The 16,507-nt window shown below is 42.8% G+C and overlaps 1 protein-coding gene across 1 annotated transcript; it reads right to left on the minus strand.

Moving 5' to 3' along the window:
* Positions 1 to 7,874: 7,874 nt before the first annotated feature.
* LOC137792609 (myozenin-2-like) lies at positions 7,875 to 15,394 on the minus strand. The gene is made up of 6 exons (XM_068588349.1): positions 15,239 to 15,394; positions 14,319 to 14,408; positions 13,304 to 13,470; positions 11,233 to 11,377; positions 9,011 to 9,194; positions 7,875 to 8,422 (listed from the first exon to the last, which is right to left on the minus strand). The coding sequence occupies exons 2-6, from the start codon at positions 14,398 to 14,400 to the stop codon at positions 8,197 to 8,199; spliced, it is 804 nt and encodes a 267-aa protein (XP_068444450.1). The 5' UTR covers positions 14,401 to 14,408; positions 15,239 to 15,394; the 3' UTR covers positions 7,875 to 8,196.
* Positions 15,395 to 16,507: the final 1,113 nt, after the last annotated feature.

The raw sequence follows: 16,507 nt of genomic DNA on the forward strand, positions 1-16,507 counted from the left end.
GCCACAGCTACACGCACACACAGACACACACACGCGCACACACGCACACACACACACTTCCAACACTTGCAGAGCGGCAACACTGCTGGCAGACACGGCACTGTTTCTTCATGGTGCAGGGGTTGAGAGTTAGCCCAGTGCGTAGTGTTAACTGCGCCTTAAACATATCTGTAAAAGTAGCCTGTCTTTCGAAACCGAGGGGGAAATCACTTCTGCCTTTATAGTTCTTTTTTATTTTGCTGTTTTTGTTGTCTGCATCCAAAGATGCAAAAAAGAGAGTCCCACAGCCAGCAACTATCCCCAATAGAATATCCGCACACGGCGCGTATTTAGTATGCATTGCAGCAGCGTGGTGGTCAGTAAACACGTGTACCTGTGTGGCTTCACCCCAGCAGTGTGATGACAATTATAACCCTGATGATTATGAACAAGTGAGAGCGGAGGAAAGTGATGTAAGGCTCTTGTTACCCAAACACCATCTGCCTGATCCTGTTATATAAAGAAAGCAACGAGAGAGACGTGCAATTAAAGCTTTTCTCCCACCTTTTTTGAAGAAAGAGACTATACTTGTGCTACACGATAGTGCAACAGCCCTATCGTGTTGCATGGCTCAAGGCCCCCAGCAAGCTGACCACATTTTTAGTTGGAAAGATTATATTAATTAAAATAAGTAGTTTGGATTGCCTCCAAAAGAGATGGGTTTTTTTAATTGGGTATATCATTACGAGATCAGGAATGATATCTTTGATGTTTTATTAATTTATTTCACAAAACATTTCCACAGTGGGTAATACCATTTTAACTCATGCATTGACCCTGAGTTGTCCTGATTATAAATGAGAATAGTTATTATTTACAGAATCACTATTTATTGTAAGTCCAGCATAATTTTTAATCTCGCTAACATGCCTGATTACACATGCAAGCGGGCATGTTTTTTTAGATCATCAGGTTGCTTTTGTTCGATTGCTATGGAGGAGGGATCTGTATCATAGTCACGAGCACTTTTCCTCACACAGGTCATTTGTCTTTGTAACTCTTAAATTCAGAATACATTTTCTGATTGTGTTTAGTATAGTTTTAGTTATTATTTGATTATTTAACTTGCAATGCTTACTGAGACTAGACTTAGTATCAGTAAAGTGTTGTGTCGCCTTCGATGGAAACCCTAAAACCAGGTTATATGTTCAACAAAATTTGTGTTAAAGGAAGAGTTCTCTTGAAAAAAAAAAATGTTGGCACAGTTACTCATTATTAAGGCTGAGGAAACGGTACGCAATGATCAAGTGTGCACCGAGGGGTCACAATGCATTCGAGTGGTTCAGCCTTTCCCCAGGAAGTACTTGAAAGGGACCATTAAGAAGACAATGCCATTTCCCTCCCCACACATTTCCTCAGGGGACATATAATGCTTCCTCTTAAAATGTAAAAAAGAATGTGGTAATCATCAGTTTGAGGGATGTGAGCTTGAATGGTCTTGGTTTAAAAACTTACCTTGTAACCCTAAACTAAAATAAGGACATTTTTTAAATATTTATTTTCCTTTTGTAGTTGCTTATTTTTTCATGACTGGGTTAACAAAAAAAAAAGTATTTTGGCATCAGCGTGGCGCTCTGAGCAGACAGAGAAAAGATTCACATGATGAAGTTGGGCATTCCCACCCTGGCTGTCGGCCTCCTCGCTTTGAAGGGCTGCCACTGAATATGTGAATACTTATACCCTCTATAAATTATGGATCAGAAAGCGCGAACAGATCAGGGCTTTAACAAGTTCCACAAATGTAAACTTTCCTTTTCTGACCTCGGTGGACAGCCTGCAATTCAGCCGCTGAATCTGACAATTTGCACACTGTCAGCATTTCTCCCTCACTCCTAGCCAAAAGTCTAAAAAAACAACTCTATTGCACTGTCCCATCACTGCCTGGCTGTCATGCCCTTTGAATGGCTTCTGTAGAACAGCGGCTCATTGACTTTTGAATATATACAATTTTTGTATATGCTTCATTTTTGCCACTCAATATGTATGGCAACAACGTAAGATTAATCTGATTATATGTGTAATTTACCAAATGTGAGATCTTGAACTCCAATCAACGACCCACTGATCCTACACCGGTTTAATGCTCTTGTGGAGGGCATTTTAATTTTAGATGAATTAGCGAGACTTTGCCAGCGCTGCAGAGAGACAGTGCACGCAGTAAATGTCCCGCTGAGAGCAGGTGCCATTGCCCTGACTCCTCACCTTGAGAAAGACCCCAATGAACAGCGAGAGGTCTGCTGAACACAGCAGATAAACATAAACCTGTGTCCTCTCTTTGCCTGTGCTGACCTTTTTTTAAATCATTTCAACAGCACTAACAATAAAACTAGCATGCATCAACTTTTAGGGATGAAGTTTACTTTTAATGAGATGTGTTTTATATTGTTTTCTCTCACTCTCAAGGCCAAGTTGTTAAATTCCCTTTTTTATGTCTGTTACATAGATTCATTGATGATCTTGATTGGGTCACTGCGCAGCTAACTTCCAATTCACCCCAAATGTGCTGTGCCAGTTGAAGTGAGATATTTTTAGCACTGTTGTCTGGCTTTTCAATCCATATTTACTGTACTCAAAGGGAAAGTGGGGCAACAATTCTAGAACCGTACAACTTTTTTTCCTGTGCATTCAGGGTGGTTCTGTTATGGCAAAAAATAAACCGTTGTTAAATGTTAAAATGTATTAGAAATGTATCAGATTAATCATAAAGCAAGACGCAATATCTTTAACACTTTCTGATGAACAGTGGGTGTGTCGCAGAATAAAATACACATTTAAATGAACAAAACTACAGCTTTTTGTGCCTCTCTGGACTCATCTGCAAATGCAAAATTGAAATGTCTAATCAAAATGTAAACTTAATCTGCTCCTGTCTCAGTCTGGGTAATAATAAATGCCCTAGTTTGTGTGCATGTTCGTGTACGGCCACGCAAACCTGGATGTTTGTTGTGTCATGGGAAATGCAAATAATTAATTTGAATCAGCTTGTACTAATGAAAAGCAATATGAGGACACACAATGTCCTGGCGATGCACATGAGCACAAACAAATATGGGATATTTGTCAAGACCACATTCATGTGAGTAGGGTTTCTCAGGTAGGTAAGGTTTCTCAACTCAAGCGCTCAAAAATGCCTTTTTGTCACTTTCTGCAAAAAACGCACAAAGTGGAACGATTGAACAAAGCAACGCTTAATGTTTTCCGTGAACACCATTTGTTGTGTGGCAATTGAATTACTACTAATGAGGAACCACACGGTAGTGAATGCCCTGTTGTTACATAAGAGATTAGACGTGCTCGAACGCCACAATGGGGGCCGTGGGGAGGCGATGCCTCTGAAGCGACTCCTGCTATATTTAACTGGGGATTAAAATCCAGTGTTGACAAGTTTTTGTGCAACGGAACCCCACCTACCCTCCTCCGTCTCCCAAGAAAAATTCAGCTGCGGACATTTTGTTCAACTACTTTATTTGTTGCGATATCTGGAAATGAAGTTCACTGCAGTCAAATTTCAAAATACGGTCCCACCCTGCAAAAAAAAAAACATAGTTCACAGAATTCCTGATAGGATACAACAATAGGTCTTCTTAACATTGTATGTTATGCAATGGAATGGTATTTGTGTGCTTTCATGATGATTTAGCATAACCACAAACACAGCAAGCTGTCCCAGCATGGGTGCATTTCATAACATACCATAGGAACAGGTGAGATATTGTCCATTCAGAGGGAAAGATTCTAATCTACATTTTATTCATTTGTAGTAATCTCCATTTTCTTTCTAACCCTTGAGTCGGACCGCTCTCATTGTTTTACTGCAGAAAAGTGGATGACATAAGCATCATTTTTTGGCAATTGACCATGTTACATTAATTCTGGAGTGCAGCCAAAGGGGTGACTGTGATGTATTTCACTGCTGTGTTTGCCGTATCCGTGGTAGCTGCAGCACACCGCAAAAGCATGCTATGGCCTCAGTGCTGTCTGGTAGGGAAAGTAATACCCTTCATTGACTGAGATAAGGCACATTAATAATTCTCTCTTCTGGCAGCATCCTGAAAAGAGGGCTATTTCCTTTATTGTCACATTAACGGTATTTAAAGCTATTCTCTGCTCTTTCCCAGCTATTTTCGATGAGAAAAGAGCATTTTACTTGTCACCACAAGGTATCCTTGGCACAGATTCTTTACTTACTTGAGTTGAAAGTTAATAACTCGTCACTGATCAACCAAAGAGAAGAGGTTAACAAATATTGACCAGTCAGGATTATAGACGAGCCCCCTGAGGAAATAGTCAGCAGCTGGATTACTGTGAGAGAACACCGCTCTAATTGGTCTCAAGGGCTTTTGCAAGTAAACAGGAACATAGTCTTGAATGTGCATTTGTCCATACAGGTTAATTACTAACCTAGCTGTGTGCATCCTTCCATGAAGTAGTTCGTACCGCGGCAAATTTCTGTGCAGTTGAACTTGACGAAAATGAGTGCACATTGCTCAAAAATCATTTCCTGAATGTATTTATAGAAGAGATCAGAGATTTATTCTGGCTTCATTCAACTTGTGATCCCATCCAATTAAATGTCCCCAACGAAATGTACATGCAAACACACACACACACACACACACACACACACACACACACACTCTCAGACAAACAAGCACCCTCATCGTTGTCTGTGGATAGACGTGCACGGACGCAGGCACACCCAGGCTGACGCTTCAAGGATTGAAGATTTCCTCAGAGGGAAACGTAGTTCAACCCACTGCGTCCTTTCACCTCGTTTCGCAAGTGGAATGTGTACCCCGACACCCTTCCCATCACCTCATCGGCAACCGAACACCACCCTACTGACCCCTGGGATGGTTTATCTCCACTCATACATGGATATCCTTTTGGGCTTTGCACTCCTGTGAGAATAACCACCTGCTGCGCACATCCATCAGGCTGTGGGCATCGCCCTCGTGATGTCAAACGAGAAAGACAAGCTAAATCTCTGACATGCCATTTATCTCAGGAGGTCACCTCAACACAATATTACAAGGTTAATCCCAGATTTCCAACATGTCTGGTGGATGACTTGAGCATGAACTCCACATACAATCTAACTGTTAATAACTTTAAAGTGTGTCTGTTCGCTGAAACCTTAGAGAGAACCATACGTCTCCCTCGGGGCACTTCTCAGTGCCCTTGCAGTTTTTATTACACAACCCTTTTGTTTTCTCACCCGACCCGCGCACACTCGGAGAAAAGCTTCTGGGATATTGGTTGGTCATGTGGCTCAACCTTTTAGCAGTTGTATGTGTCAGCAGCAGCATGCTGCGCACTCAGTGTTAGGTGCTGTGTGTGCAGATGGAGACCCGAGGGACCGTAGCTTTAAAACATGACAGTGAATGCAACAGCAGCAGAGTCCATTGTTAACTGCTGATAAAGATGCAGAAGGCCAGCTGCTCGGTTGTAGACTGAGCCGAGTCACGGAGTACAACACATTTGACGAATGATGAAATTGAGTCCAATTTGACGTCCTCTCTCACTTCTTGCACACACACAAAAAAAACCCATGTCATGTTCCCATCTCATGTTCTTATCAGGCTTCTTGTGACGTAACAAGTGGTCACTCCAGTCTTATATTGCTATCAGGTGTTTGTGTGCAGTTTCTCCCTCTCTAACAGCGGTTTCTAAAAAGGATTGTCCTGCATTTGAGCTCAGTGAGGCTCCACCGGGCTATCGCCTCACTTTCCCTGGCCCTGTTATCCACGGCCATTTACAAGGACTAAGCGTGACAGGTTTAGTCTCCTGCTCAAGTACGCAACAAGATTGCAAATAACTTTTTCCTTTCCGTATGGGGCAGTCAGTCCAAGCACTCGGCCAACCTATAGTCCAGTGCCTGCCGTGCCATCGCATGCCAAAGTAAACACGCCGAGGAAACTGGTAGCAGTTAGAGACAATAATCGAATAGTCTGGCTCAGCCAACGTTCACGGTCCATGCCAATGATATTTCCGTTGCTACTTTTTGGTAATGGCTACAATCAAAGTTCAAAGGGAGTTCATGCCTGCCCTTGATAAACAGGGCTCAATATTTACTGTGGCGCCTGGCAGAGCTACCAGCCCTGTCAAATGCTGGGTGGTGTGCTGCACACGCCGTTCTCCCGAAGAGGCCGGCAAGAGGAATTCAATAGGACTCAAAAAAGGGAGTGGCACCGGGAGCTGCACATTCCAAAGGGTCTCCGACAGAGGCGAGGAATGCTGATGCCGGACTTAATCACATGGCTGAGGGAAATCTGAGAGGCGTTTAGCCTACTGGTTCCTTTGAGGAGAAGGAAAAGGAGATGTCAATAACTTTTACAAAAATGAAACACATCCTTTCCTCAGACAGGTGATTTCCTAAAACAAATGAGAACGCACAATTTGTGAGCGGGCTCACTAACTTTATTTGCCGGATAAAGTGGCATCTCCCTTATTGTTATTTTTAAAACCATTATCGGTGAAAGTGTAAAAAAAAAAAAAGAAGAAAAAAAGTAGCCATTGAGAGAATTTATATAGACTTAAACATTTTTAAAGATTGTTGTTGTCGACATGGCTGAGCCGGCGGCTTGTAGCTAACGGTGGTGACAGCATTCAGGAAAAACACAGACAAAAGTGCTGACAGAGGAACAGTGTTCTCCAGAGGGGGATGCAGTTATCAGCTGTAACCACAGTATGAAAGCAGTGCAGAGCGGCGGCCAACTTTATTGATTACAACACACACTCACACACAGAGAGGGAGAGGAACTGTATTCTCTGCTCTGTTGGACATTACTCCACAAAATAATACTCTGAATACTGATGACTGCCCCTTGAATTAAGGTGAGATGCACTTTAACTGACCTGTATCAAGTGTTTATAGCAAGTGTTTATCTAGAGTTACTGGCGGCACCCGAAAACTCCAAAAGGTCAAAGCACTTCTAATCCGTGGTCACAGTCGAAACGAATGACTATGCTCTTCTCGGGCTTCATCTTTGGACTCAATTGGTCAGTGATTACACAGGACAAGAATGATTACAGAAGCGGAAAAGAAAAAGCTGGAAAAGAGATGTAGCGATATATTTGCCACAGGTTTTCTCCAGCAGGTTGACACGCTGTTGCAAATGTGCAAAAGCGTTTAAGGCCGTCAAAAAAACCAACACATTAGTGTTTTAAATTGCGGCTATATTTGCCACATTGTTGAATTCACGAAAACGAGTAAGCACAGAGGATTAAAATTACAGAATTACTCAAAAACTTCAAGACAAGGATAAATATTTATCTCTGCTCTTCTTATAGCTGAATAAACACACGGTTACTTTCAGTCACTCGCGTCCTTTCGCTTAAGCCGATTATGTCCGTGATAAAATTCCTAAATGCTGCATTAATAAACAGACCAATAGATAAGGAGTGGGCACAGCTCGTCAAGCTGCCCTCCCATCAATCCAACCCTCCCCCGTGTGGGCATAGCCAAAAGGTGAGAGACACATCCGTCAAGCCGTTCATCTTGGCGAAGCAGATTTGATTTGTCAGGCGGTGTAACCTTGAGGCGTGTTACAGTGGCTCACATGTATCTTTGGTCCCTCACACGATGCGATAACTGATGGGTTTGCATACAAGTGTAACACATCATTCACTCAAGTGATCCTTCAGTGTAGCTCGGGCCAACTCTCTGCGTGAAATTATTACCTGGGGGGCATGTTGCGGAATATGTTACAGATTTCCGTCCATGTCCAAATACAGAAGCATCTCCAAAGCGTGCATTCATTTGAGCAACAGTTTTAGTGGCAGGAAATTGAATTTAAAGCATCAAAGTAAACCAAAAAAGAGCTCCATCAGACTTGTTGCATTCTACATCATTTTATTGAGCAAAAACTTGTGTCTGCAAGATACAATACTCCTATGCACATTCATTTACAATAACTTCCATTTATTCCAGCAGTGGCTCTGCATACTGTACAGTATGCTTCATTTCTTTAAGAGCAGTGCAATAGTAACATCCCTGGAAAACAAAGGGATGCTGCATTCGTGGTAACTTGAAGCCTTCTCTCACCCTGACTCTGTCCTGACCGTGACGTGGCCCCGCCCACCTTCACCTCTGGTGCAGCAACTAAGTAGAACAGCCTCTCTCTCTCTCTCTCTCTGCGTGACCTCATTATCGGTTCAAAGGTCATCTGACTCAGGGATGAGCACAGGCTCAAGGGAAACAGCAGAGAGGGGGATCGGATCGCCGGTCGACACCCACCCCAGGGCAGATCTGTTGAAGGAGGGTCGATCTACCGCCGCGTCCCCCTGGAGTTCGGGGTAGTCAGGGAGGGGTTCCACCAGGACGGACTTGGCGGGAGCAGGTCTGGATGATTTTCCGAAACCGCCGAACGGGGTCGCCACCCTGAAGGTGACGGAGTGACAGTGTTTTAACAGTAGTCGTCATGTGCTAATGAGAGGGGCCGCAGTGACATTTGAAGTGATGCAACTAATTACAGCCGAGCAGAGACTTTGACCGGAGGACATATTCTAAGAGACGGACGCTTTACTTTCGGACATTGTGATGAAGGACAGTACACGTTTTGTTCACTCAGCAGTTGTGTGTGCATGATAAATAACTTTAATCTGGTGCAATATAAATACATTTTTAAATACTTATTCTGTCTGTATAATACTGCTATTGTGAATTCTTTACTGATTTGCATTACTGTTTATTTACATTCATATTACTATTTTAATTGTGTTTTACTATGTGTCTCTTGTGTGCACTTTACCTGCTGCTGTAATCCTGCAATTTCCCCACTGCGGGGAATAATAAAGTCTCCTCTACTTGCGCTACCATGGTCAAACATTTACCATCATCACATAACTTCTGGCTGCTGTTTGCAGAAAGTCACATGAGACATGTTGACACGTGTATGCTTCTTTAAATGTCGACTCTTCTTCATTTTTATTTTATTAATGACTTGAGGTCCACCTGTTAGGTTGTTACCTGTTGAAACTTTTGTATCCTGGTAGGTCCGGTCTGGGCTCTGGTTCCGGCATTTGGGTGGTGAGCATGTTCGCCAAGGCCGGGTCACAGATGATGGCCTGCTCCCAGGGCGAGTGGTAGGACTTCGGTACAGATGTGCTGTTGAACTTCTCCGGAGGGATGTCTTTCAAAGGACCTCCGTACCCTGGGTGGGTTTGCAACATAGATACTGGTTGATAGTCGGGCTTTTAAAGCCAAATACAGGGCCGGCATTAGTATTTCCATCTCCAAAGTCCCGTTTAATTGTTTTCAATGCTCTTAATTCTGGAGCCAAGTTTAGGCATTTCCCCCCACATGATCAGTCATGAAGTGAAATTCAACATTAACAAAGAAACAGGCTGTTCCTTTGATTTCCTAGTGTATACACAATTAAAGAATGGTCAGTAAAATTGAGTAGGAGTGCACACAGTCTGCTGATCATCGTGTTCTCATCATCGGATTTCTTACCGAAGTTGGAAAATGTGTTTTTGATAAATTACTGAATGTTCTAGGGAAATACAAGAACCTTTTTTCTAACACTGAAATATACACACACACACACACACACACACACACACACACACACACACACACACACACACACACACACACATACTGTTGTATCAATACATAAGTGTGTAACAGATGCCTTCCACTGGTTTTGCTCTCGCCCTTAATTCCTTGTTAAAGCAAAACAATTCAATGGGCAGCCTCCCTGTAATTTTGTGTTTGTGGTTTGTGTGTGTGTATGCGTGCGTGCGTGTGTGTGTGTGTGTAGTGTATGTGTGTTGATGGGGAGAGGCCCATCGCAAGCACTATCCTTCAAACCCAGTGCTTCACTCAGGGGGGCTTGCAAGCTCAGGCATTACATAACACAGGGCGTCATGTCACGTCCAAACCTCTCACAATGAACAATCCCCCCTTCCTGACTTCATGTCTTTCCCTCAGGAGGAAGCAAGAGAGACCAAACAGACCCGTCGGAGGTTTACAGATTTGGGGGAAATCTATTGAAAAAACATTGTGTGGAAGAGTTTTGTTCTTGTGGTTGAACATTTGGCGGAGAGAGAGCGCTGTCAAACGTCCAGCTGAAAGTGGGATCCCGGAAAAAGTTTTTCCTTCATTTTGGAAAGTGGAACAAAACAATACAAATGCCCATAAGTGACTCTTATCAACATCTATGGCACCATGTATCCTTTTGGAAATTGTCATAATAATAATTTGTACTTTCTTCTAACTTCAGCATATTATCTGCCAACTGCTGTATTATTTCAGCTACATTTTGTGTTCACTGTATCACCTGGTCAAGACATTTTGCTGTACAGGAGCATGGGACATGCACCCCTGGGTAAATGAGTGCTATTTTAGGAGTTCTCACGATTTGATGCCTCATGCATTCTCGCCTGATTTCTGCGAAGGCAGAGTGACTTCATTGAGACCCTGAAGGTAGGTGTCTGGTCCTGAGCTCCAGAAATAACACCCCACCCCTGTGCAGACGCACTCGTAACTAAATCAGTATCGGGTTTGTGTCCACTGGGCAGAATTAAGACATGAGGGAGGAAGTGAGTGCAAACCTGATGGTATCTGCGGCACGGGAGGCAAACAGGAAACACTTCCCGTGGGTAAAACTCAACATTTTTCAAAAAAGATGTTCAAAGCTGATTGTAGTAAGGAGGGGCAAAAAAAAGCAACAACAAAAAAAAGAAGTGGTGAAGAAGGAGAAAACTATGGGACTGTGGAGGAGTAGATATGAAACAGGAGTGGGATGGAGATAGAAAAACAGGAGACAGGCAGAGAGGGAGGGGGAATACAAATGTGTAATCATATTCTGCTGGCGGCCAGCAGATTCCAGGCAAATAGAAAATGTTTTTCGACATGATCAAAGCCTGCGTGAGTACAAAGAATGAAAAACAGTCCTTATGAAAACACAGAGTATACTCAGAGCATTCACACCCTCTATCCACCAGGAGCGGTACAATCTCTAAACTAAAAGGAACAACTGAAAAGGAAGTGCAGTTTGGCAATATTATACTAAGCATGTTTATGACGCCAAAACCTTGCATGATGAGTGTGCTTTGTCAGTGATGATGTAATAAATAGAAATTGCGGTACGGTCACTCAGGTCATCTGGTTCGTCTATCCTACCTTCGCTACAGTGCATCACCGCTGCCATGATTTTGGGCCCTTTTGGTTTTATTATCACCTACCCGGAGCGATGATGTCTGGATTTGGCACCATGCTTGTTTCTGGTGTGTCAGCTGGCACAGCAGGCGATTGGTCGACACCCATGTTGTTCTCGCCGCTGTGGTTGTCCGGGGCACACCCATTCTCCGTTTGAGAAACTATCATGTTCTTAAAGAAAGATCCAAGAGGTGAGTTGAGCATCAAAGAAAAGTTATTCCAGAAACATTTAAGATTGAGTTCATATTTAAGTTAAAATTGCAATTTTGACCCAGGACAGTAGTGGACTTTTGAACATCTCCTCAGCAGGTGGAGTTTCCCAGTTGTCTTTGAAATGTAGATGTTTAAATTTCCTATTTTCATTCAGCATGCATTTACCGATTTATTTTTGTTAAATCGTGTAATAAGATTTAAAGCTCTCCAGCGACTATTTAAGGTGCAGCGTGTAGGATGTAGCGGCATCTAGTGGTGAGGCTGAAGATTGCAATTAAGTATAACTTGTCCCGTGTGCTGAGCACGGAGGAGAGCGACGAGAGTCGTCGCAAAAATGTGATTGGCCTTCTGTAGAGCCAGTGTTTAGTTTGGATGTTCTGGGCGACTGGCTGGAGGACCCACCCGTATGTAGACATAAACGGCTTATTTTAAAGTAACAAAAACATAACGATTCTTATTTTCAAGTGACGATAGACAAAAGAAAACATATCTATAAACATGATATTCCATTTCTGCCATCAGATACTATGCTACACACTTACATGGACCTCATGATGACATTGTTTTATTAACAATTTCCTATCTCATGTCACTCTGGGTTATTTTTTAACAGATGGCAACGATAAGTTGCTACATCATCTTTCCAATATATTTATCTTTATTGAATTCAAATTTAAACATTTGAATTTCATGGACTGACAATATGTGCGACAGTAGCTTTGCTAATTCTTAATGCAACCAAGTTCCCCATTTTTCAGTGCTGCTATTGTTCATGTGAACTCTACACAGTTAACAAGCCTTTATGTGACGTTGTTCCAAACGCCAACAAGAGGCAGAAAAACTGTCTGTGTCCACTTTTCTTCAACAAGAAACATTGCTTTATGGGCTGGGACAAAATGTACTGCAGCCCAAGCATCCAGCTTTCAGCTCTGTGAAAGATATTTATGATGATTTACTCTAGGACTTCCTCAGGAAATGTTGACAACTTGAAACAAAATCCCTCTGTTGCCTGAAGCAATAAACAAGCCAGAGATATGCGAGTTCTTCTCACTTCAAAGATGAGGCGAAAACTTTCCCTTGAGCATAATCATTATTTTATCTATGGACTTCATGAGGGCAACAAGTACACAAGTCACCACACAAGCAAATGAAAGAGGATATAACTAGTGTTGCTAATTAATTAGATCTAACAAAGAGAAACTTAGTTAGTCTCTCTTGATTTCATTTTACTGAGTGCTTTGCTTTACGTGTGACCAGCCTACGCTGAGAAAAGCACTGCTGGGAAAAGAAAATGCTGACTTGGCACACTGCCCATCCATACACAAAAGGGCATTAATAAAGCTACTTAAGACTGGCTGAAAGACTTTTGTAACTACTATTCGGTGCCACTTAGAGTCTGCAGAACGATTCAAGTAAACACTTCAAGTACTTAATCGTTCCCACATATACTTTGTCAGGATGTCTGGTATTGTGTGAGTGTTGTTTGAGTGATGGAGTGAAAAGATTTGAGGGAAATGGATGAAGGTGCTTGAAGATAACACGCTCTCGCAGTGTGGCTGTGTTAAAATAGCATCTTCAGCAACGCATGTTTTACTCAGGTTATAATAATACATATTAATTGACTGAGAAATTACGAGTTGAAAACATTTAGGGAAGTACAATGATTTTCTCCCTTGCTGAGAATCGACAGAGCCATGCTAGCCATTTCCACCTGCTTCCAGTCTTTATGCTAAGCTTATTAGCCTCTAACTCAACAGTCAACCCCTGGAAACAAACAGACAGCATTGACTTAATCAAATTCATCGAACACATTTTTTTCCTCTCTGTGTGTGTTTTTTAGCGCACTCACTCACAGGTGATTATTGCATCACGGTTTCTACTTACATTGAGCTGTTTGTTGTTCTCATTATGGACGCTCTCAAAAGTGAATTTTTCTGAGCGTCTTTGGCGCATTTTGAAGAGGCGCGAGCCCCGGTTTGAGGCGAGAGACAGCTCCTCCAGCATGATGTCCTTAGGCACGTTCATTTTCTTCCCAAGATCCATCTCTACGTCTGGACACAGGGAGACACACGGAAGACTAAAGGGCTTTTGTATACAATAAACTCGTAAATTGATCTGATTTCAGAACAGACACATTTATTTTCCAATTTCACATACTCCCACCTATCAAACCTCATTGCACATATATTATATTCCCACAGAAAGAAAGAAAAACTGCTGCAACAAAAGCCCTCTACACGGACTGCTGACTTGGTACTCCTGCCAATATGATGAATGAGCAATTATCTTCTCTCGTAATCCACTCATGTCTAGTGCTTGTTTTGTGGTTAGCACCACGTGCTCGCTACTGCATGCTGATCATGGAGATGTCACAGGCCAAGTGTGAGGCGCATCATTTGCCAGAATATCTTTCAGCTGTCAGTAGCCCTCAGACCCAGCCACACAGTTGTCCTCGTCCCTGAAATAGCGCGTTCAAAGGACAACGACAAAAGGATTAGTTTCTTTGGCCCATAAAAGTATTCATTTACCTATTTATAGTCAGGGTCATAAAAGGGAGGGTTGGCAACTGCTGCACTGGCTCACACTGGGCTCATACCGTGTATAAAGTGAATGTGGGCAGTGCCCAGTAGGTCTGGCAGGGTGAGCCACCGTTTACAGTAAAGTGAATACGACTGAGAATTAAATGTGTACTGTAAATTGTGGTGTTAAGTCCATGTCTGCATTGACATGTTTGATGCAAAAGGAATGTAAGGGGGAGGAAGGAGCAGAACGTGAGGAGAAGGGGAGAAGGTGTTAAGCTAACAGAAGCAAAGAAAGGATGCAACAAGAGAAAGAGAGAGAAACTGAGAGCTCAGGGGGATTAGAATACAAGGAAGTGGAGAGGAAATGATACCGCTACCTTCCTGGGCTTGAACCTCTCTGCAGATCGCTGCCGCCTGCATTTTCCTCTCCCCGGTCGTCATGGTGGAGAACTGTGACATGGCTGCCCCTGGGGAGTCGAGGGTGAGGCGAAAAAGTCACAGGAGACAAAGAACATCAGTGCAACCTGTTCCAACGCACAACGTGACACAAAAGCAAGACAACATGGCTGCAGGTTGGCCATCGATTGGCCAACATCGAGCATCCCGACCATGCACAAAGACCCACTAAAGCAGATAGAATTTATTGGGGCAGTGAAAAGGGCAAAGTTAGCACATCCCTTTAAATAACCTTGGGCTGTTAAACGCCAAGCACATGCTCTTCAGACATGGCAACCGGCTGTGTCAGGGGTCTGGGAATCAATATGTTTGAAATTACCCAAGTGGGCTGAAAGGACAGAGATAGACAACATGTTTCTGTCACAGCAAACAAATAGGATGAAGTAGCCCCACGGAGGTTTACGGCCAAGGTGTCAGTGAACGCAACACAAATGTTTCATTTCGACCCAAAATGTCACAAAGTTGTTTGGTGGAACAAAAGGGCATTTCATGGCACCAAGCGAGTCACTCATCGTTGATATTGGTCCAGTAGAAAAAGTTTACTTTTACTTTTTTTTCAAAACAACTACAGAAATTAGGTGTGTTCATTAAAAAGATTCATGCATACTTGCTGCTGTTTAATCAGATTATTCCCCACATAAAAATGCCAAGCAATAAGGATTTTTTTAATTAAAAAAAACACAATTATAAAACACATCTTCCAGAAACAGTAACACGAGGTGAGCAGTTTGATTGACCGGAAAGTGAAGAGGGAATAACTGTAGGTGGTTGTCAGAATCATGCTTGAGTAAGTGTCACGTTAGAACAACACACCTTTGGAGCGGCCCGACTGATGGCTTACCTGCCCGGAAGGACCCCTTTGGGCGGAGTCTTAAGTTGTGTGTCTGTCTCCTCAAGGTAGGAAGTGAGAAAGGTAAGAGGAGAGAGGGTCAGACTGGGTAGTGCAACCCGTGTGGGTGCTCGTGCTCCCCGGCACTGGGGCTGGGGAGTGACTGAATGAGTGGGTGGGTGGGTGGGTGTCACTTTGACTGTTGTCATTGGTATTTAGTTCACAAGCAGGCGGGGGGGGGGGGGGGGGGGTGACTAAATTTAGAGCAATGCCACTACTGCTCGCTTTGCCCTCCATCTAGCTATCTGTCTTCCTGCCAGTAGCAGGAGGATCAATACCACTGATTTAAAACCAGGAGTACCCCAGAGGGAGGGGTGTGGGGTTTGATTAAGAGTCTCAGAAATCCCCCCCAAAATTATAGGAGGTAAAAGTTGATGCAGTTGCTGTAGCTATAAGTTATGAAGAAATGGTGGAAAGATAATGAAGGATTCAAACCATTCAAATCAGGTTTAGAATATATTCAAATAGACACCTTTGGAAAAAAATGTTGCGTCGAGTCAATGAAAGGGTGACTTGAGCTCATCTGCTGTGAGGGTCAAAACAAGGTGGTGAACCACTGCTCTATCTTATTCCCTCTCCCTCGTGACTGGATCTGAATGTACTTCATCTGTGGCCTCATAAAGGTCAATACAATTTAAGCACTGGACTAAACTGCCTGTAGAAAGAACAATAATCTGTTGCAATGTCGCAACGTTGCACATCTAAATGAATTAAAAAGCACCTCAGGCTTGAAAACATTCCTGGAAACCACTGACAAAGCTTTACCATAAAAAAACACGGTTGTTTCAACCCCAGTTGTCTTCGTCAGCGCTCCAGGATTGTAGTGCGCAGCGAACAATAATTATATTCAGTGACATACAGCGTGGGAACATGACCCCCTCAGGGCCTGCAGGCCAATCAGATACTATTTGTTTTAAATGCCATCATGTGATATAGGAGCAATGCCTAATAGGGTGCACTCACTTTATAATCCAGTCACTATGTTTTAATTGACCTTGCTAAATTTAATTTACCTCCAATATCATACTTAACTTGATAACAGAGACAAAGGAAGGAAGGCAGGTTGAGTTTGCAGCGCACCGCGGAGAACATTAGGTAATACGCTATAAGCAGAAGTTCCTACAATGCCTGCTATGAAGAAAACCTCGGAATCCCATGCACAAAATGTAATATTTCATAGCTTTACACTTTTAATTTGACATTTAAATCCCACACAGTATT

Source organism: Clinocottus analis, unplaced genomic scaffold (assembly GCF_023055335.1).
Source record: "Clinocottus analis isolate CAN_PGR_092001 unplaced genomic scaffold, fCliAna1.0.p SCAF_21, whole genome shotgun sequence".
NCBI lineage: Eukaryota > Metazoa > Chordata > Actinopteri > Perciformes > Cottidae > Clinocottus > Clinocottus analis.

Excerpts from the sequence above, each read along its gene's own strand:
- LOC137792609 (XM_068588349.1), bottom strand. The coding sequence starts at position 14,400 with ATGTCACAGTTCTCCACCATGACGACCGGGGAGAGGAAAATGCAGGCG. Across the intron at positions 13,471-14,318 it reads AGAGGTTCAAGCCCAGGAAG|ACGTAGAGATGGATCTTGGG; the intron begins GTAGCGGTATCA and ends CCCTGTGTCCAG. Across the intron at positions 8,423-9,010 it reads GGATACAAAAGTTTCAACAG|GGTGGCGACCCCGTTCGGCG; the intron begins GTAACAACCTAA and ends CGTCACCTTCAG.